Genomic DNA, 21,595 nt, shown 5'->3' on the forward strand with positions numbered 1-21,595 from the left:
TTTTTTGATTGTCAGACAAGCTGCTGTAGCTTTTGAAATAATATTCACACTCACAGAAACAAACACATGACCGTGCATAATGGTTTGGGTTTCCCTAAAATATTTCAGCATTATAATTCATGTTAAATAAGTAAGGTAATGGTTAAAGCTCAAAGGTAAGGACACATTATTACCCCCTTTAGACAGTCATGGGCTGGCTTGGTTTGGTTTGGCTTTGCTTGGTTTCCTGAGAAAGTCCATCTCGGACACAGTTTGGTGAGGCACGGTGCGTCTAAATTGACAATGGAAATGCAAATCGGCGCGGCATGGTCAAGAGTGACAATGGAAAAAGAAAATATGAGGCTGTTAAGTTCTGCAGTATTCCTCCTATATAAAATATTTGTTTATATTATGTCTACATGAACTTGAAGTGTTCTTCAGATTGCACCCTGGTGACTCACTCCTTCACTCCCGGGAAGGACAGGCAGGGCTAGGTAATAACTAAAAATCTATCTTTGTTGCCCATTTAAGCCTCTGAAGCTGCTACTTGTTGAAAAAAATCAAGTGAGAGGAACACCCCATTTATTTCATGCAGCTTATAATACGTACACATTACAGTATAAAGGGAAAATGTTTTTAAAAAGTATCACTGATTTATTTATGCAACCATATTACAAAAACATATTTTCTCACTTACCTTCGGTAGTATTCACCATGTTTTCTTTGCCCTGGTTTTAAGATGTCCTCCAATGACATCTCCGCTCTCACTCAGTACAAAAGAAGGGAATTCAATTGAAAAGTGACCTTAAAAAATATTCAACATTTTTTTTCCAGACACAGTGTCCCTGGTATTCTTGATGATCCACAGACCTTACTGTCAACAGTTTTCATTGGAAACGATTTCGCCTGAAAACTTGTATTATATTATAAACTATTGTCTATTTTAATGTATCATGAAGGATGTCGAGAGAGGGAATTGCATGAGGAAAAATGTAATTTCACAAATTTTCACATACATTATATAGATACAGGGTTCCTATGCAAGTATGGAAAGTATGGAAAAGTATGGAAATAAATTTGATCAATTTCCAGGTATTAAAAAGTATGGAAAATGAAAAATAAAGTATGGAAAAATATTTATGTTTCCAGACTATTACCACTGTTCTAAAATACTGTTTTCTAAAATAGAAAATTAGGTATTTCCAAAAATAATTGCCGGGCCAGGCACAGTTTGTGTGAGAGCAAACGTCTCAGAAAACATACCACCCCTTTTACCTGATTGACAAGTGGTATGTCCAGTCCGCTACATGCTGTACTATGTAGAGGAGAGGAGAGAGCTCTGTCTTACGTCTTCATAAACTAAAGTCATATTATTTTGCGCGACGGACGCTTCATATAATAACATAACAATATACTATTTATGGAGTTATGTCATTGTGTCATTTCTGTCTCTGTTTCAGGTTTCAGGCTCAGGAAAATTTTTCACTTTAAGCCCTGACACGGTCATTTTTGTGTAGGAATTAAGCTACAATACATGACGTATGTTGTTTTAATTAATAAATACAGTGTGAATAAAGATTACATAACATAAAAATAACTGCAGTCTTTGTTATTTGATAGCCGCTTAAATTAAACAATTTTTATAGGGCAAGTAAAAGCTGACTTCAGGCAAGTAGATCTCTGACCAACTTGCCCGACCGGGCAAGTGAAAAAAAACCTTAGTGTTGAACCCTGCATCGCCAACATGGGGGAGAAGGCGATTCTGAGCCACATGAAAGGAAAAACACCGACGTCTCGTTACTGCATCGCTTGCACCCAGAGTCCCAACCTTTTTGCCTCAGCCCAGACATTGAACTTACCTGAGTTTTTATTTGCATGCCATTATGGTACTTGGCTACAATCGCCTATTAAGAATAATTAAATATGATGTGAAATATGATACACTGATATATTTACTCAGATGTTGCATATTCTCTGGGGGGGGGGACGCAGAGAAGTCTGGAAATTCGGGTATGGAAAATTATGGAATTTTGAAATTCCAAATGTGCAGGAACCCTGTAGATAGATGGATAGACAGATTTCCAGCTGACCTCTAATTTGTGGTGTGTTTCAGACAATGACTGACTTGCGGAGCCTTTGTGTTTCACACAACTTCCTAAATGATGTCATTTTTGCCTCATGCACCCTTGTGCCAGGGACACTAGAGTGAGCATAAACCTAGCCTAGTGAAGAGGAGCGCTGTTGAGGCATTGTATTCTCGCGCCAGGCTACTGCAATGCACTGTTTACATACCTCAGTAAATCTTCAGTAGCTCAACTTCAGCTAGTGCAGAATGCTGCAGCTTGTATTTTAACCGGGACAAATCGTAAGTCACATATCAGCCCAACTTCAGAAGTGATTTTAAGATTCTTTTAATAACTTTCAAGGTCAGCATGGTTATATAGCTGAGCTTCTGACTACCTGTGTTCCAAGTCATGACCTGAGATCCTCAAGCCTACCCTCACTGGTCGTCCCTAGATCAAGGCTGGTAACTAGAGGTGACCGGGCTGTTGCCATCAAGGCCCCGAGGCTCTGGAATTTCTGCCTGAGGAGATTAGGCTGGCTAGCACATTACCCGTTTTTAAATCATTGTTTAAAATATATTTTTATCGGAACACTTTCCCTTTTAATGCCTGATATGTACTTCTGTGATTTATTTCCTTTGTATTATTTTGTTGTCTTATGTCTATGCATTTTGGGAAGCACTTTGTAACCTTGTTAAGATAAGTGCTAATAATAATTATTTATTTATTTATTTTGAAAATGACCTAGATGGCTGCAGCTGACGTGCACATTTCTGTTGAACTGTACTGTTTTCAAATTCTGGAGGGAAAAAAAATAAAAAATTGGTCTACGGCCATTGATACCACCTTTTGAAAACTGAAAATAAACTGAGAGGTTTCAGACTAAGTCGCATTACAATTTGGTCAGGCATCAGGCTAATTAAGAAATGTATCATTGCTTCAACACATTTCAAATCTATTTTAACTTCCAAATTTTTTATTAGAGGATAAACCCCTTGAGATGCGCCATTTTGTCTTCAAGGTTATCCTCAGGACAATCTAATATTATTATATTGCCTTTTATGAGTAGTAAGAGGATTATTAGATCCACTTCTTGGCACTTTTTTTGATAGATATATAATGACATGCTGCCTTACCTGAAAAACTAAATTACCCTAATAAGTAACCAAGAACCATGAATGAGAAGTCAAACCGATAAAAATTATTAGTATTAAATTAAAGTAATAAAAGTACCTCCACAAAAATCCCTTTTGTCATTTCTCATCCAAGCGACCTTGTCCACAGAGAGAATGATGACTAATTAGGAGTGAGCTGACACAGGAGATGGGAGTGGGATATACTGTTATGGTGACTCATTTTGTATCATTCAGCTTTTAACTGTATTATTATTGAGATTGAGGACCAATTGTTATTGGAACATTACCGCTGTGTGTTAGTGCCCACCCTGCCAATTTAGCTGAGGTGATTAAATGGATTACATCTCTAATTACAGTTTTGATTCAGGAAAGTAGCAAGCTGTTATATGTTCTGTTTTAATATGAGCCTTCGTAGCACAGGCTTTTGGGGATCTTGGAGCAGCAGTAGGTGTAACATCTGTCTGTCGGCAGGAAGTGCATGTGCAACACTGGCTCTCTGAGAACAGCTGGGAATAGCAGGGGCTCCATATGGATGAGTGACAGGCCTTTGGAAATGTACAGAGTGCTGCCTCTGCAGAATATGGCCTAAGAAATATCACTGTTACATATGCTGCACCGTTTGGGAATTTAATGTGCTAAACCATCCAAAAACGTACAAATCAGTCACAAGAAATATACAGTTCAGAAAATCTACTGCATAGAATTTAACTGCATGAGTCACTGTTTATGTCTTACTGGTGGGGATAGGCTTTTATCTGCCAGATCCATTATTTCCACTGAGAGATGAAGTTTAAGCCTCATAGTAACTGGCATTTACTCAAAAAATGCAATATACATACAACAGTTTTTGCTTTCAGTCCCATCACTTGTATTGCTGTTTTTTTTTCCAGGACAATGATGGGGGGATGACTGCACAGCTGCCCAGCACCATCACTTCCTTTGTGCAGACTGGTTTGAGACCAGGGGAGGAGTATACTGTTAACCTTGTGGCTCTCCGAGACCAGGGTCGAAGCCAGCCGGTCACTGCCACTGTCACAACACGTACGTATTAATCACAATAGTATACTTATATTCATACTAAACAAGCTTGTGTGCAGAGACAGAACTTAAATGTCCGATGTATTGCTTATGTGATTTTGTCAAAATATAACAATGTCCGTACAACACTGTTTGCTCAATCAGCTTTTTACTCTGCGCGATGAGGTTCCACTTAAACACAAACATTTTTGCCAAAGTTAAAATACTTTAGGTTAATTCACATGACAGATTTCTTAATGTATGTCTGTCTGTTCTCTCCTCACTTGTTTGAAGTGGAAACTGTTCAGTTGAAGAGGGCTGAAGTTGTGTACTTCAGTGCACCGATCAGGATTTGACAATAATTGAATCAAAATGTGATTAAGGTTGTTTTCTTGCGTTCCACACAGTCTTAATGAGACACATAAACTCAGATTTAAAGGATTTAAAAATGTATTTGTCAGAAACTACTGTCTAAAGTAATTTAGTCAAAAATATTCAATGCAATGCAGAAATACTTGTACTAAATACTTTTTATCAATCAGTTTTTCAGGGGCTTTAAGAAAAGTTGCAAATTTGTGGCTAAAGAGCAAGCATGCAAATTTAACTAAAACTGGCTATTAAACCAAAACTTGTTGGCATGGCTGAAACTGTTGTGGCTCAACAAGAAGGTTGTGACCAGAGAGCTCAATATTCCAGGATACAAGGTGATGTCATTCTATGGGGTTCTTCAAAGATAATCAGGGAATGCATATGCACCTAGGTATATTTTATACAGAACACTTTTTGAACTTTGGGAATCAGGGCACTGGAATCCCACATGCAAAGTGAGAAACACAAATTCGCCAATAAACACCAGGTATTTTCCAGTTATGTTATGCCACACTTCCACCCCTATTTTCGACACCAGCACCAGAGTATCAGAGATGAGCAGCAATAGACAACAGAATAACATTTGGGTGTATACCTACACAGAAAGCAGAGTTACTGCATGATGCTTCGCTAAAAGACAAAATACTTGATTAGAATAGGTATTCAGAATTATATGTGTATCGTAGTTCACAGCCAGTTATGCATTTTTACAGATAATTAATTGATTTTAATACACATTTGCCACATCCAATCAAATGCCAAACAAACATTTTTGAGATTAAACAAATATTTGTCTATGTGTTCCACTGTAGACAGTGTTAAACTGTCTTCAACATTTTAAGTAGTTCATCTAACTTTTTCAAAAAAAAGTCTAGCTTTATGTTACAATAAACATTTGGGCTCAGTCATCCTCAACCCTAAGTAGTTGATGCCTGTTCACCTCACCCCACTCTCATCCAACCCTGCCCCAACTTGTGGTTATTGTTAAATTGGTCTTAAATTTAATTCTTTGGCATTAAAAAAGTCTCAAGTTTTAAATCTAATTTCCCTAAGCTGTAGCTGTGAGGGTTCCTTGTTTTGTTCAAACAACAGTCCAAAACCCAAAGATATTCATGTTACCATGAATAAAACAGAAGCTAGACAAAACAAATGTTTGTCATTTGCTTGATAAAAAGGTTTTGTTATAATTGTCAGAAATTAATTTCCTGCCCACCAGTCAGTAAGCCAACTTATCATTTCAGTACCAAATGTAGCACAGCATTGGCTGCACCTTCACACACACACACACACACACACACACACACACACACACACACACACACACATATATACACATACACACTGCTAAATACCCTGGCACAGGCAGTGAGTGTCACCTTGACGTATTTGTTGGTCTGCCACCATTTATGTCCCTGATGTAAACTACACTGAGGTATTGCCCCCACTCCTCACCCAGCTGACACTATTACCTGACAGCTGTAATAGATCCAATTCAAACCTCGTCTATAACAATTCAAACTCTGATGTCTGCAGTCAAAACACCATCAATTTCCTGTCAAGTCTTTGTTCATTCCGTGGGTTGTAATTAAGTATCGATTAATAATTCATAGCACTGTGCCATTAATTTTTCACGGCAGCCCACTGCAGGACACCTTATTGGATAAAGCAAGAGGAAAAGACAAATTTGAAGTTACTCAATTATTAATAGCAAAGATTTATCCCTCCTCGGAGACGGAGTGAGTGTCATGAGGAGTCTGAGGAAAACCAGAAGGAGAGGACAGCTTATGTGGGGACAGGTTCTCAGCAACTGTCTTCCTCAGGATGTTTTCTGGGACGAGACCCAAGGGGCCAATTTCTAATACATCAAGGATTGGAGTGGACCTGCAATATGTCAAGTCTGAGTCTGAGACTTATTTAGATCTCAAAAGCTTTAAAAAGACTTGCATACGGTCCTTTGTCGCTCAGTGTGTGAAATATGTAATTTACGTAAGAATCCCCGGGGCCATCAATAGAGAGTAATTATGCTATCACAGCATTGTATAGTGCTTTCAGTTTAAACTGTGTAAACTAAACATTGTGTCACCTGCTTTTGTGGTTGGTTCCTCAATGTTTAATGATATGTATCACCTTTTTCAAGCTTATTTGGATAATTCAAAAATCTTATAAAAAACTTTATTTAAGTTGGAGCGTTGAGCCTCTGCAGTAGAAATCATTAAGAAAAGTGTTGGTTTAGGGACGAAAACCTCCTGCAATTTCCCAGACATCTGTTAAAGCAACAGATGCCACACCATAATTTTTGTGGAAAGATGTAATTGATAGATTAATGAACCCAAGTGATAATTATCACATTATCTAACACACCATTACCTTAACTAACATTCACAATGACACTAAAATTGAGAATGTGCAGAGTGAATGCTTAATGAATCCTTCTTGTATTATCCACCCTTTTCTGACACTTATCCGGGGCCAAGATAAGGTGGAAGTAGGCTAAGAAAGGTAGTCCAGACATCCGTCTCCACAGCAACATTTTTCAGTTCCTCCTGGGAGATCGAGAGGCGTTTCCAAGCCTGATGAGATATATAATTTCTCCAGCATCTCCTACTAATTAGACATGCACAGAAAAACTCCAAAGGAACGCACCCAGCTTCTTGTTCAGATGCCCAAAACCACGTCAATATGGCACCTTTGGACATGACAGATCAGCGGCTCTATTCCAACCTCCCTACAGACACCTGAGCTTTTCAGGGTGATCCCAGCCACCTTGCAGAGGACTATCATTTTGGCTGCTTGTATCTGAAGTCTCACTCTTTCAGTCACTACCTAGAGCTCATGATGACCATAGGCGAGGGCTGAAATGTAAACCAGCTGGTAAATTGAAAGCTTTGGCTGCTCTAACTCATGACCAAGAACCCAAGACAGTTAACTCCTTTACTTTGGGGAGCAACTTCCTTCCAGTGTGGATGTAGCAATTCACTTGGAGGTGCTGACTTTCATCCTGTCAGCTTCAAATCCTACTGCAAAGCACCCCAGTGTGTACTGAACGTCATTGTCTGATGGATCCAATAGAACAACATCATCTGCAAAGAACAGAGAAGCAATTTTGAGGTTTCCTCCTCTCAGCTGTGCCTTGACATCCTGTTTATTAAAATCACAAACAGAATTGAAGACAGGGAATAATCCTGACAGAGACCGAAAACCACTGACAATGTGTTTGACTTTCTACTGTGAATACGGACACAGATGTTTAAGGACCGAATGGCTCCTAGCAACAGCCCCAGTACCGTGTACTTTCCCCGTGTCCCCCACAAAAGTACATAAACACATGTAGACTGGATGAGCAAACTGAACGCTTAGTGGACAAGGTCCTCAGCCTGACGTTCCCATTTCACCCTTGCTACATGTATGGTTTTACCATATCTGTCTGCCATTCTCCCCTGCCATCTGAGAGCTCTGCTCCTCCTTTTCACTTGAGTGTCTGAGACATACAACCGCAGATCTACCACGAAGTTGATAATCGATTTTTGGCCTATAGTGTTCTGGAACAAGGTACACTCATCAATCACCCTTTGCTCAAACATGATAGGTACTAATGACATGATCCAGAGTGTATGGTCTAAAGTTCATGGCCAAGGTGCACCCGTATGTGGATCTTACTCACTGAATAATGCGCCCTTTACATAGCAGGAAAAAACTGCACGATTCTGACTTACGACCAGGTGTTTGTTGGTCAGTGGCGTAATCGCTTTCGACTGCCTCGAAATTGCAAAGTGCCAACAATGTGCCTTATCACACCTTGTTTGAAGACCTACATGGGCGCACAGATGGGCACAAGTATGTGGGTGCTGGCCATTAAAATGTCAACTGCGTCGGTCTGAGACTAGCCATGACTCTTATGCTGCACTGTGTGCTGCTTTGTGTCGGGTGTAAGATAGGGCCCACTGTTTGTTTTGGTTAATCCATGACCACAGATTAGGCACACCTCTGATAATCACCGCCTTATCAAGGCGCAAAGGTTTGTGTGTAGTCGTGACCCTGGGAGCTGTGTTGTTCTGAAATGGGTTTTCCTCATTACATGCAATGTGTTTTCAGCTCTTCACACCGAATAAGTGTTGTTTTCCAGCAATCAGCACGGTGAGACTTTAATCATGGCTTATGTTTTACACCTTGCACAGATAAAGCCTATTGTCTCAGCGTGTGTCAGGTATGATAAGCTTTACATGCTTGGCTGGCAGAGAACAGCTTTTTTTGCTGATAACCAATCCAGATCTACACCTGCATAAGCTTGAAGCTGCAAGCCTTAACATGAACTTTCATGCTTTCATTTTAAGTTTTCTATTTTAGCTTCTCTGTGAATACTGACTGAAATGTGTCCAAACCAAAAGTTGGCACTAAATGTCTGGTCAGACTTGTTTACTTATTCTTTTGATTTTGTTTAATTCATTCATAGTTTGGCTAAGACTGTATTTTATTTGGCCAAGTTATTGTACAGCTGCTTGTGGAAAGACAACATTCAACATTTGAGAGTGAAAAAACGGGTTTTTGAACGCATATATGTTTAAATTTGTCAAACTTTGAAACAGTGTTTGATTAAGCAATTAGTTGATTTATAGAAACAATTGGTTTTAATAATCCCTTGAGCTTTCAAGTCATTTTATTTCAGGATGCCAAAATTGCTTAACATTGCCAAACATTCTTCAGTTCCAGCTTTTCACATGGGAAGGTTGGCTTTTTATCTAGTGTCATGATTACCAACCTGGGAATCCATCCAATGAGTCACAGTATAAATGTGGATTGACAAGATGCTTAACTTGATAGCTCTGCTTCACAAAATTGAATTATTATCACAGCAATTCTTTCTCATTGTCTTGTTTAGTATCAGATAGTTTAACATCTTTTGGCCTCAAAAATGTATTTAAATACGGGGTCAAAACTTGTAATTTGTAGACTTCTAACACTTGAGGTAAATTATAGACCCCTTTAGGGCTGATGTCACAATGATGTCATTTTGTTAGCTCGGGACAAAACACGACTTGCCACTACAGGGCTGTAGGCTCTGTAGGAGTCTTAAAATGTCACTGGTTATTAGGAGCCAGAATGGAAGGAGTCATGGCTCAAAAGTTACATTTTATTGCATGTCAGCCGCCACTGCCCGTCAACCAAAACAAAGACAACTATGGTTAAATGTGATAGGAGGAAAGGACTGGACGGAGGCAATCAGGTTAGGGAAAAAGTATTTACTGTTTTAGGGATGAATAATGTTATGTGTATTAAGGGTTATCATGTCCACCTAATCCAGACATTGGGGAGGTATTGGATTTCTCCATAATGCTAACTTTTTGGCGCGTTAGCTAACGTTAGCTTTGATAGCAAACCAACTGGAGGAAACCTTTCAAGTGTCATCCTCCTTTTTAAGGCTGGCATAGCAATAAACCACAAAGCCGGCAATCCCACTTTCAGCAGTCCTGTCAGTCATCCATCCATTGAGTGAGAACATACGGGTTGGCCAGTCTGGTCAGTGTTTACTAATTCAAGTGACACTCACTTGACATGGTGTGTTCATTAATTCAATCTAAAGCTCTGAACTAAAATGAGAGTGCTGCTGATCAAAAAATTGAGCATTATATTTCCATTTAAATTAACAAACGGCTAAGTTAATCACATATTCACTCCACTCGGTGCTCTGCTGTTCCGTCTCCCTAGACAGAATGCCCAGAGTGCACTCTGCCACTCCCAGAGTGTGGTGCTCTGGATAACCAGACGGTACATTCAGACACCGCTCCGAATTTACAAATTGTCCACTCTGTGCCAGAGTGCGTTCCAGCACTCAGAGTGAGTCTTTCTGAATGCACCACTCACATCATCTTCCTCCATTGTCTAAAACAAGCCAACAGAACTTCTCTAGCGCTAGCTAATGTCTGAGGAGAATTGTTTCGCTAGCTGAGCCCCACCCACCAAAAAACATCATACTGTTTACTAACAGTAAAAGGGTTGATAAGCTGAACAAAACAAGCAGTTTAATTACATCATGTTGGGCTTTAGGAAATATCTCTCTCTCTATATATATAATATATTTTCTTAAATTTTATCGCCCAAAGAATTAATTGAGATAATCATCCACAGACTTTTCTGAAAATGGAATTTATTGTAAGTTGCATCCAACTTAAGAGGAAAATTATCAAAAAAAAAGGTTGGTATCCAACACAAAATCTTGTGTTGAATTGAAAATAGAAATGTCAAACAACCCTAGACCAAGTAAGAAAATGCAGCAACAGATGTCAGGGTTGACAAACAGACTACACATAGCAACAGGACACTCAGTAATTCTTCTTCTCTCTTTCTTTGTTTTGCAGTGATTGATGGCCCCACTCAGCTGATCGTGCGGGATGTGTCAGACACTGTAGCGTTTGTAGAATGGACACCACCCAAAGCAAAGATTGATCAGATTGTGTTACGGTACGGCCTGGTGGGAGGAGAGGGTCCACGGACCACCTTCCGCCTTCAGCCCACACTCAGCCAGTACTCCCTGCAGGTGAGTGGTGGGCTGTGTGTGTGCAATTCATCATGTTGTGGTGTCACAGATCGATCATACACACACATTATGTGCACTCACCTGACATCTGGGGACAGAAAAGCCAGTCCTCACAACTTAAACCGTTTATATTTGGGTGGAGAGTGTGCTGTGAGGTTTTTACATTGTACTCACGAGTACAGTGTTAGTTACGTGTGTGTGTGTGTGTGTGTACACTTGTCATGTTTGTTAAATCATCTAATCGCAGAGTCTGCCTGCTGTCTGTGTCTGGAGATTAAACAAAAACAAACAAAAAATCCATGCAAAGAGATTAAACAGACTAAACTGTCCCTGTCTTTTTTTCCCGTTCCACAGGTTCTGCGTCCTGGCTCTCGCTACGAGGTATCTGTGAGCGGAGTGAGAAAAGGAAATGAGAGCGGATCTATTTCCACTGAATTTACTACCGGTGAGGTCTGACAGCAAGCAGATGTGGTGATAGTGGTGTGTGTGATCCTGTGCCTGCCTCTGAGGATCGTACAGTTGATGACATATGGCCTAATGTAAAACATACTGTTTATCTATATTGGATATGGTAGTGAGCATCTGTTCAAAGTCATTTTTGCTATTTTTTGTGCAGCAGGAAGTATTATTTGTTGAAGCATTATCCTAATTTGTTTTAAGTGGAAACAAGTGAACTCCATCAAAATGACATTATGTTCAGCTTCATCTAAAGTAAAATGTATGCATATGATATCAGAGTAATTCAAGGTCGCTTAAATGAAGTAAAATCTGCATAGAATTGCTAATAGAATATAAATTATTCTAAATGAACACATGTAGCCACTGATGTTAATGTTTAGTAAATTATATCATCATACATGCAGATTAACTATAGAAGTTAACAGCTGGACACAAACTGTTTATCTGTGTCTAATGATGTTTAAAGGGCTGTTGTTTGCCTGTTCACAATCCCTGAGAATTGGTCTCAGTGTCCCCAACATTGTCAGCTTTATCGTTCTTCTCAGAGATCGATGCCCCTAAGAACCTGCGGCTGCTGTCCAAGACATCCACCACCCTGGAGCTGGAGTGGGACAACAGTGAGGCTGAGGTAATTACTCTCACTGGTGAAAAGTAACTCAGTACATTTACTCAAGTTTTGTACTTTTCTGGTACTTGGAGGGACTTGTGCCTTACGTTATTATTACAAATGTATTTATTTTATTCCGTTTGTACTCCATGAAGATTTTCAATTAGTTTGCAGATTAAGATTTCACATTCAAAACATATGAAGAGCATACAAAATATTATGCACTGTAATAGAAGAAACCACCCAACAGATTATAAACTAGCTAAAAAGGATCAGTACTTCTAATCCAATGATATATATTGATTATATAGATAAAATAATCTGGACAGGCTAAAAAAAGAGGAATTTTATTTTGTAGCAGTTTGTTGAATACACTACTGCACTTTTACTTGAAGGGTTAGTGCACCCAAAAATGAAAATTCAGCCATTATCTACTCACCCATATGCCAATGGAGGCTCAGGTGACATTTTAAGGCCCAAACATACTCGGGCGGAATGTACGCGGAACGGACTCCGCGAGGAATGTCCGCAGTCATTCGGGCTTCCATAGTCGAGCGCACTTCCGCGTTGTAGTTTCCTGTAAAAATGTGCGTGAAAAATCCCCGCGATGTGAAAAATACATGCCAAGCAGTCACTGGTGCGCAGGGCGGAGTCCGCGCGGTCGTAAAATCTGAGCTTTGCGCGCACAGGGCTTGCGGACGTCCGCTTTGAGTCCGCACGGACCTCCACGTACGTTCCGCCCGAGTATGTTCGGGCCTTTAGAGTCCTCACAACACGGAGATCCAAGGGGAGAGGGGGTAGCAACACAACTCCACCTAATGGAGGCTTATGGCGCCCCAGATTGAAACATCCAAAAACACATCATTGAAACCACAAAATATCTCCATACTGCTCGTCCGTAGTGATCCAAGTGTCCTGAAGCCCCGGCATAAAAAGTTGTTTGGAAAAACGTCATTTGAACTCTGTTTTTAGCCTCATTGTAGCCTGTCGCTCTAACTGCCTCTCTGTGCACCGCGTTCACGTGTGCACGCTTGCGCGCGAGAGCAGCGAAAGCACGTGAACACACATGAACGTGGGGCCCATGTCTCACTGTCTCGCAAGTGTGGTGAGGACTCTAAAACTTTACCTGAGCCTCTATCGGCATATGGGTGAGTAGATAATGGGTGAATTTTCATTTTTGGGTGCACTATCCCTTTAATGTTCAAGTTGGGTTTGTTTTAACGTGGACCCTATTTTCCTGGTGTCTAAGTAACTAATGGAGACAAAACAGGCTGCAATGTAACCGTTCAGGGCATGTTCACACTATAAATTTACATCCACTATAAGTGCTTGTTTTTGTCACTGACAGGTTCAGATTAATATTTTTTAAGAGTAAGATCCTTTTTGTTTTGTTTTTTCTTTTTGTTTTTCAAAATATACAAAGCACACAATCACAATTTGACAGTACATAAACACCAATTTTACATTGTGAACGCTGCAAAAATAGATTAACAGACAATAAAATAAATTGGCACTTAACAATGCAAATTAAAATTTAACTAATAAAATTAAGTACTACATGACAAAAATGTTGGGGAGAATAATGAGTGGGGGGTGGTTGAGAGAGAGGGTAGTCTTATTCACAGTTGCATGCTTTGCTTTACACGCAGACATTCATTCAAACATATGGGGGAGAAGATTCTCCATTTAGTTAAAAAAAGGTTGTCATATTTTATAGAAAGAGTGTATCTTATTCTTTAGTTATTTTTTCTAGAGGTATGCAACTGTTCACGTCTGAGAGCCACAATCCATTGCTCTACATTTTTGGTAATAGCAATAGGATTTCTGCATGCTAAATGGAATAGCCATAATAATATGTCTGATATTAGAATATAAGATCATTTTTGTTTAACCAGAAACGGCCTGAAATTGCTATTGCCAAATCCATCGGACTCCATTTAAATAAACAGTAATTTCAGCGTGTATAGAACCAGCATATTCATGGGTTAATCAACCAATGGTGAATGTTGGAACAGTGGAAAGACGAATCTAGACGGTTTCTGTGAGTTTTATTTTCTGTCAGCTTTGAATGAAGTGTGTTTTATAATGATGAAAGAACTTTTTAGTCGAATGGAGGCTGGTTGGTTTGGCGATGGTGATTTTAGGGCAGGTTCCTGTTAAACAATAAGGATCATACTCTTCACCATAAAGGTCCGTCTCTGTCGGGATCCTTTCCATAATGATGTCAGACACTTAGAATAACAATCTGAGCCTGTCAGTGGCAAACATGCACTTTTTGTGATGTAAATTGACGTAGCGGACATGCTCTTAGAGGATAAACTGCACTCGTTCCCCCACTGCCGGCTGCAGCGCTATCACTCAACGCTGCACCAGTTTCAAAAACTGTTCTTCCTTTGACACAAAAATAGCTTGAAAAATACTGAACTTACCCGTTAAGTCGATTTTTTACTGCAGGACATTTACTTGAAACGGAACACATTTATAGTCTGATATACAGTATATGTTAGGTTATTTTCCTTCAGTGAAAATTCTGAATACTTCTTCCACCACTGGAGGCTATTCATGTTGAAACTTTGGATACAAGAGTCTCCTCCTGTGAAAACTTTTGTCTTTTATCTTTTACATATTCGTATATTTCATTTTAATAAGTGTAGTGGGCTATCCTGAAACACTTCATAGCTTCCACAGGATCTCAGCACAACCTTTAGGTGCCCCTTAAAAACACAGAGAATATTTTGATTACATCCTTTTGTAAAAATGACAAGTAATTTGCCCATAATCCCTCGACCCTCTCCACCCTCCCTCGACCTTTCTTGCATACTTAACCTAGAGCAGCAAGTTTCTGTTCCTCCAATTTTCCTTAACTTCGTCTTGTTGAATGGAGCGCTTTATCATCACACACAGGTCGGTCTGCATTTTGTCATCTCGGTAAATGCCAATACCGAGAATGTAGCAAACACATTTACTGGGTTCAAGTGGTCACTGAATGTTTTACTCCGTATGAAAATGTAGTAAATCTTCTTGTTTCACTCAGTAGTCACAGTGATATTTCCAGGGCTCACTAACTATACAACCAGACTCATGAAGCTAGTCTGTCTTGACGCCTGTTAAGCACTAAAATTAATTCATCCTCATGATTCTGCAGAGTGTTGGCAAGGAGACAAATATTGTACTGGGCTAATGGAAAATACACCATTTATACTATGAAGCAATTTAAAGCTGTTAGCCTGGTATTTCCTTCATTTTGTTAAAAATGTTTCCCTCAGTTTGGTGTAAACGTTTAAACATATATTTTTAAATGTAGGTGGATGGCTACCAGGTGGTGTACAGCACTTTAGCAGGAGACCAGTATGATAAAGTGATTGTGCCACGCAACGAGGGAGCCACCACAAAGACCTCTCTCACAGGTAAGTGAGGAGGAGTGTTTAATTCATTCATTTGTTGTGTAGTCAATTTTTATTGAATTATTTACCATAAACATTCATAGAGTTGCTTTTCCCCAGCTCAGTGTTTTTTCCTTATGCCGTCAGTGTTATCGCAGTGCATCGAATGTGTACTGAAGAAGCTGGGAAGTGCCTGTGTGTTGTACATGGCAGGATTATCTCCACAGCTAACACCGGGCTGATGGGGCTACTGATTGTATCTGTAGAAATGCTTGTTGTCCTGCGGGCGTATTGAAAGGCTGTCAGGAAGGAGGGGTCAGCTGAGATGTTTTTTTTTTCTGAAAGGCCACAGTGCTGCAAAGGGCACGGCCAGCATAAGAATAGAAGCAAAAGGTCCCTGTGTTATTCTGTTGGGCCACTGCAATCAATGCTGCCTCCACCCTCATCCCCTCTCTGTGACTCTCATTTTCTCTCTGTCACTCTCTCTCGCTCATTTCCATTCCTCATCATCTCATTTCTGTAGCTTTAGAAACTCACTGTGGACACAATGAATTGATTTGAAACTGATCAATTATGCTGGGGGAAAAAAAAAAAATCAGCGTTCTTCAGAAATCATACTGCTGTTCATGTAAATGTGCCTCATCACTGATGTAGAGCTAATTGGGCTGTTATGAAAAACTTCATCTAATCGACAGGCACTCACTGCGAGGAGTGTGTGAAGCAAACACGTCCATGTGATGTTTCTTCTTGCTGTGCTGTGCATTAAATTAGTAACCAGCGTCGTTTCGACTTTGTGCCTCAGACCTGCTTCCAGGCACGGAGTATGGCATTGGCATTTCTGCCATGAAAGGAAGCAACCAGAGCACACCAGCAACAATGAACGCCAGGACAGGTGAGTGAATTACTGCTTATATTCCACTGATGCACGTGATGCCAGTCATACACTAGAACACTTTGAACTGATTTTGAGAAGACTTTTTAAAGATTAAATCTGATGCCCTCTCACATCTAAAGACAATGTCAGATTCTGCAGAGACTATGGATCTTGCAGGGTCACAGTTTGCAAGATTACAACTAGATTCCTTTTGAGATTAATTCCCATCCTTCTCCTGGTGGAAAATACTACGCCAAACTCCCTTTAAAAAAAAAGCCATAGGAACAATCTCTTACATGTCCGCAAAAACACATAACACCAGAAATAAATGGCTGCATTTTCTACAGCGGTGGTTCCCAACTGGTGGGTCGCAGTCCAAAAGTGGATCGTGGATCCATTCTGAATGGACCACCAGTGAATCACAAACGTGTCGAGTTTGTAAAAATACAAACTTTATTTTGAAGTAGAGTGACTTTCTGGCACAGAGCTTTTATTTTGAAGTGTGGTTTACTGCTGTAGAGTGAATGACTAACAGACAGCTTCTTGACACAGACAGCAAACTACCTCGACAACATGGCCAAATCACAAGTGTGACGATGAATGTATTAAACTGTGTGGACCTTGAACTAATAACTAAGGATTTCAGTATCAATATAATCTATGAAAATAAACTTAACAAATCAGATTTCTCGCCTCAACTCGCCACCGACCTCTGTTGGTAAGTTGCACTATATTGTGTGAGGGGATCGGAATGAGAGGCGAACAATTTCAAAAATTAATATTTTCCATTAAAATGAGTGCCGGTTGGTGGATCAGATACACGCTGAATTTAACACAGACTCTTGTTCACTCCACAGCTCCTCCAGTTTCTCCTTTTCAATAGTCCAAAAGAAACAAGACTTCTTCACGTTCTTGCATCTCCCCAGAGTCCCCCCTCCATGTTTACTGGCTACCCGGTTTGCGGCTTATTGTTTGGTGCTGGAGAGAGTACATCAATTCTTCACTATTAGCATGCGCTAAGGCTGAAAACACATTAAACATATTCAATTTTGTTTGAACCAAGAGACCAGAAAAAGACTAACTGATAGTTGGGGCTGAGTTTTATGACCACCTTACACCAGACGATCGAGATCACGGAGCGCACACCAACTGAGGTAAAACTCTCAGGATTTTTATGCCGGTATGTGTGTGAGAGTGTCTTCACTTAGAAGTTGTTTGATATAAGACCAGCATAAGACACGCTTAGTAAATCAGAGCAGTGTTGTATTAGAATTCCCGGCTTTACAGCAGGCTGGTTTGCCTGTTTTTTATTATCCATGTAATTCTTAGTTTGTGCTGTGGGTCAGCGCTCCTGTTCCAGTCATTAAAAGCCATTTTAGTGAGGTTAAACAAATCAGATTCAGGCAAGACTTCAGCCATTTTAAGCAGGTGTTTTATATTACCAGCTGGGGTCAAAGTTCCCATTACAGCATTTTTAAAGCTGTAACAATGCATAACATTAATTGCTAATGGCCGTCTCTTTACCTACTCCATCAGCTATTTGAATTTTTTATTGTGTTTTGAGCTGTTATGGCGGAAAGGCAGAAAGGATCCCATTTAACCTTTGGTGTGAAATGTTGGTGCACTGAGGTGCTTTGCTAATCTTTCCCATCACGTTGACTCAAGCAGATCTTTCCTCCTGTCGCAATCATTTTAATGGTGGAAGGTATTTTGCACTTTGCAAAATTATGCCTCCATTTGCTTTACGAAGAAGCACTTTCTACCCCACTATTTTGTGCACTCTCTTTGAACTTTGGAAATGCACTACAGCTATCACATCTTTCTCAAATAGCTTTAAATAATATGACAACACCTTCCGGCACACAACAGTGCTCATGTTACTATAAGTATGAGTCTCTGAGAGCTGAAAGCATCGTTTCCATTAACGGTGGCTTCAGTTGAACTTCTTTCTGTCTTACTTTTTCCAGAAAAAAATCTATTTGACAAGGAGCTCCAAAAACATTGAGGGTTCAGGCAAACAGTGCAGTCAAGGATTGAATGAGAATGATGCAGTGGGCAAGATGGGTTGTCACTGCAGGAAAGAAAAGGACAAAAATAAGAACATAACTAATACAAAAAGATTAAATACAGAGTATGACATTATTATGTCAAAAACTGTGTCATCTGCCTTTATTGCCTCTTTTCATTTTCTGTAACATACTTTTATTTAATGTTTAATTTTTATCTTTTTTTTGGGGGGGCAGAATACAACAATTTAAAACACAATACTGTAGCAACAGACAGAAAACCTCCTAGAACATAACATTTGATTATAACTTCAGTAGTCAACAAAGAAATTGCGTTCAGTTACATTTAGCATTGTGTCATTTCCGCAAGTAATAACATTTTGGGGTAGCTGACCAAATCAAGATCAAAATAAATGTAAAAAATAATAAATAAAGAAATACATTAAGGCATAATTTGAGCTGTAAAATTTAACTTTAAAAAGCATCTTCTTTCTAAAAGATAGTTTATCTGCAATTTTAAAAATGTGCACATACAAAAACCTGGATGTTAAAGTACTTTATTATGAGCAGATGAATTAATTTTTTTCACACACATAAAAATGTCTTGAGTGACAGGTGCACGTAGCAAAAATGAACCATTAAGGTAAATATTAAAAGGTAATGTCCCATTCACTGCCTACATTTAACTCAGTGATAGGACATTTGTCATGGATGAGTAGGAGGGTCCTTGAAATGTCACATAATAGCTTAAATTGTCACCCATAAAGCCTGCTGGTGTACACACACTCAGGTGGGTAAATGACACTGCTAATTTGCTCATGCATATGAAAGACACAGTTCGCGACTTTAATAAAAATATGTTTTTGACGTATTTACAGAAATTGTCTCTATATTCATAGAAGACGATGATGATATGATGAGCCAGATAATGAGCCAAAAAAAATCATATTCCTCTGCGGTTTCATAGTGCCTCTAATGGCTTTACTGCATGTGAACAAAGACAACTAATCAGAGCCGAGGAGACTCTAACGCAGCTGTCATGTCAGCCACTGCTCTTGAACTGTGGTCAAACTGTCAAACTAGGCAAAACACTTCAGCTAAAACAGACTACCTTTCTCATTTTACAGTACACTAAAATATGTTTCTGAAAACATTTGAGATGAGAAATAGACAATGCAGCCCTGCCTAGATTGACAGTTTGACCACAGTTCATGAGTAGTGATTGACATGATCAACAGCTGCGTTAGAGACTCCTCAGCACTGATGGTTGTTTTCCAAAAGGAGCAGTAGACGCGGAGGAGCAATATGATTTAATAACAGATAATCCATCTCATGTTCTTCTGTGTGGATGTAGTGACAGCTTCAGCAAATATAACAAAAAGTTATTTTCGTATTTTCCATTTCTGCTGAAGACATTTAAGAGACTGTGTCACTGAAATCTTGTCTCCTCTGTATCAGGTCTGGATGTGCCCATGGATCTAACTGTAACGGCCTCTACAGACAACACCATCACTCTGGTGTGGGGTGTGGTCCAGGGCCCCATTGACCATTACAAGGTCACCTACACTTCCTCCTCTGGCGTCAGTACTGAGGTAAGGAACTGAACACATGAACACTGATAGATAAAACGCAGCACATGTAAAAAGCAGGTGCATACTACGCACAGAAGGACCAACAAGGCTATGACCTTTTATTATCAAGTAGTCTCAAAGAAATCCTATTCAGTTTGTGCTTACCTGCATCTTCCTTTTCTAGCTGACGGTGCCTAAAGATGTGACCACCACGACTCTGGTCGACCTTGAGCCTGGGACTGAGTACACAATCACTGTGGCAGCAAGAAGAGGACGACAGCAGAGCACTGCAGCTACTATAGATGCCTTCACAGGTAGAGAGAATAGTAAAGTTTTATATACTAGAACAGGTGAAAGGTGTTATTTTTGTGCCCCATTATCATCTCCCTTGTCTTTGTCTTTGCTACAGTTGGATTTAAACTTTGGTAGAGTATCAAGGTCGCAGCACAGTATCACTTGAATCCACTCTATTATCAGACAGCGCTAAGATAAATTCACTTCACCGTGTTTTCTCTGTTCAGATAAAGACATGAAAGAACAGCCTATTATTGCACAAAGCTATAACAGTTTTAACAACAGTGTTGCGTAATGAAGTTGAACGGGGAATATAATGAACCAAAGTGTGGCAGCAGGTAAGGTGAGTCTCACGAAAAGAAAATGGAGAACCTTAAAATACTTTGAGGAAGCAATTAGTGGAGGTAAATTATTCACATCAGCTAATGAGCTTGTTACAAGTGTTCCCTAATTGCCCCTCTGTTTTGCATCCGAATGTATTTATGTCTCTTTTTCTTCTGATTTCTTTTCAACACCCATTCTCTAAGTTCCTGTCATTCTTGTTACCGTCAGCACACACCGCTCTTCCTCTTTCTCAGCTCGATGTTTCAATCACAACAAAGTTCTCTTTTCTACAGACTCGTCGTGTGTATCCGTCGAACTATATGTGGGATTGCCTGTCAGTCTACTCAGAACTATTGGTTCTTGTTCGTGATTTTCAGTCGCACAAAGGGTGGTGTCAGAATGATGGGCACACGCTTACCTGCTGTCAGATTTGTCATTCTTTCCTTCACCTCTCTCGTCATCATCATCATCGTCTCTCTGCTTCTTCACTGTGACCGCCGTGGCAGTTGTCATCATCACCGCATTCATCATCTTTTGTTATTTGTGGCTTTTTTAAGTAACACCACTCTAACCATCTGGAGAGGAGAATGATAAAATGACAGATGAAGAGAATCAGAGGAAAAATAATTAATTACCTGTCATCTACTCGTCCTCTGTTCACTTGGCCATATTGGCAACATCTGTCTACCTGCGCTCAGGTGAACTCATCATAGGGGGGGAAAAAACATGATGAAAGTTTGATCTTGAACTTTGATTAAATTTATATATTCCAGACTGCCTTTGGAGCGCTATTGGTTTGTCTCTTTGTCACTGAATATGAACTAGTTATCTTCAAACCTTTCGTTATTTAACACTGCAGTTGTGTTTTTACACTCAGACAGCACTAGAGGATTATTCATTTATAGTGTTTGTTAGTGTGTATCTACTTTTATTGGATTCATGTATTTATTAATTCTTTCATTTATTCATATTATTTTCCAA

At 39.6% G+C, this 21,595-nt stretch overlaps 2 protein-coding genes and 1 long non-coding RNA gene across 3 annotated transcripts in view; 2 read left to right on the forward strand and 1 right to left on the reverse strand.

The window, feature by feature from the left end:
• The window catches only part of tnr (tenascin R (restrictin, janusin)), a 253,786-nt gene that overhangs the window by 162,280 nt on the left and 69,911 nt on the right, over window positions 1-21,595 (forward strand). The window contains exons 12-19 of the mRNA XM_050033765.1: window positions 4,069-4,219; window positions 10,918-11,096; window positions 11,451-11,541; window positions 12,101-12,183; window positions 15,467-15,569; window positions 16,348-16,437; window positions 19,884-20,017; window positions 20,181-20,310. Of these exons, the coding sequence (XP_049889722.1) occupies window positions 4,069-4,219; window positions 10,918-11,096; window positions 11,451-11,541; window positions 12,101-12,183; window positions 15,467-15,569; window positions 16,348-16,437; window positions 19,884-20,017; window positions 20,181-20,310 (961 nt within the window). The remainder of the gene's footprint in view (window positions 1-4,068; window positions 4,220-10,917; window positions 11,097-11,450; window positions 11,542-12,100; window positions 12,184-15,466; window positions 15,570-16,347; window positions 16,438-19,883; window positions 20,018-20,180; window positions 20,311-21,595) is intronic.
• mrps14 (mitochondrial ribosomal protein S14) overlaps window positions 1-21,595 on the forward strand; it is a 252,315-nt gene that overhangs the window by 32,951 nt on the left and 197,769 nt on the right. The window lies entirely within an intron of this gene.
• On the reverse strand, window positions 17,840-21,141 carry LOC126383265 (uncharacterized). Its single transcript, XR_007569127.1, has 3 exons — window positions 21,033-21,141; window positions 20,162-20,302; window positions 17,840-18,490 (listed from the first exon to the last, which is right to left on the reverse strand). It is a non-coding gene; the product is annotated as an uncharacterized LOC126383265 (long non-coding RNA).

The sequence above is a fragment of the Epinephelus moara genome, chromosome 21 (genome assembly GCF_006386435.1).
Source record: "Epinephelus moara isolate mb chromosome 21, YSFRI_EMoa_1.0, whole genome shotgun sequence".
Classification (NCBI taxonomy): domain Eukaryota; kingdom Metazoa; phylum Chordata; class Actinopteri; order Perciformes; family Serranidae; genus Epinephelus; species Epinephelus moara.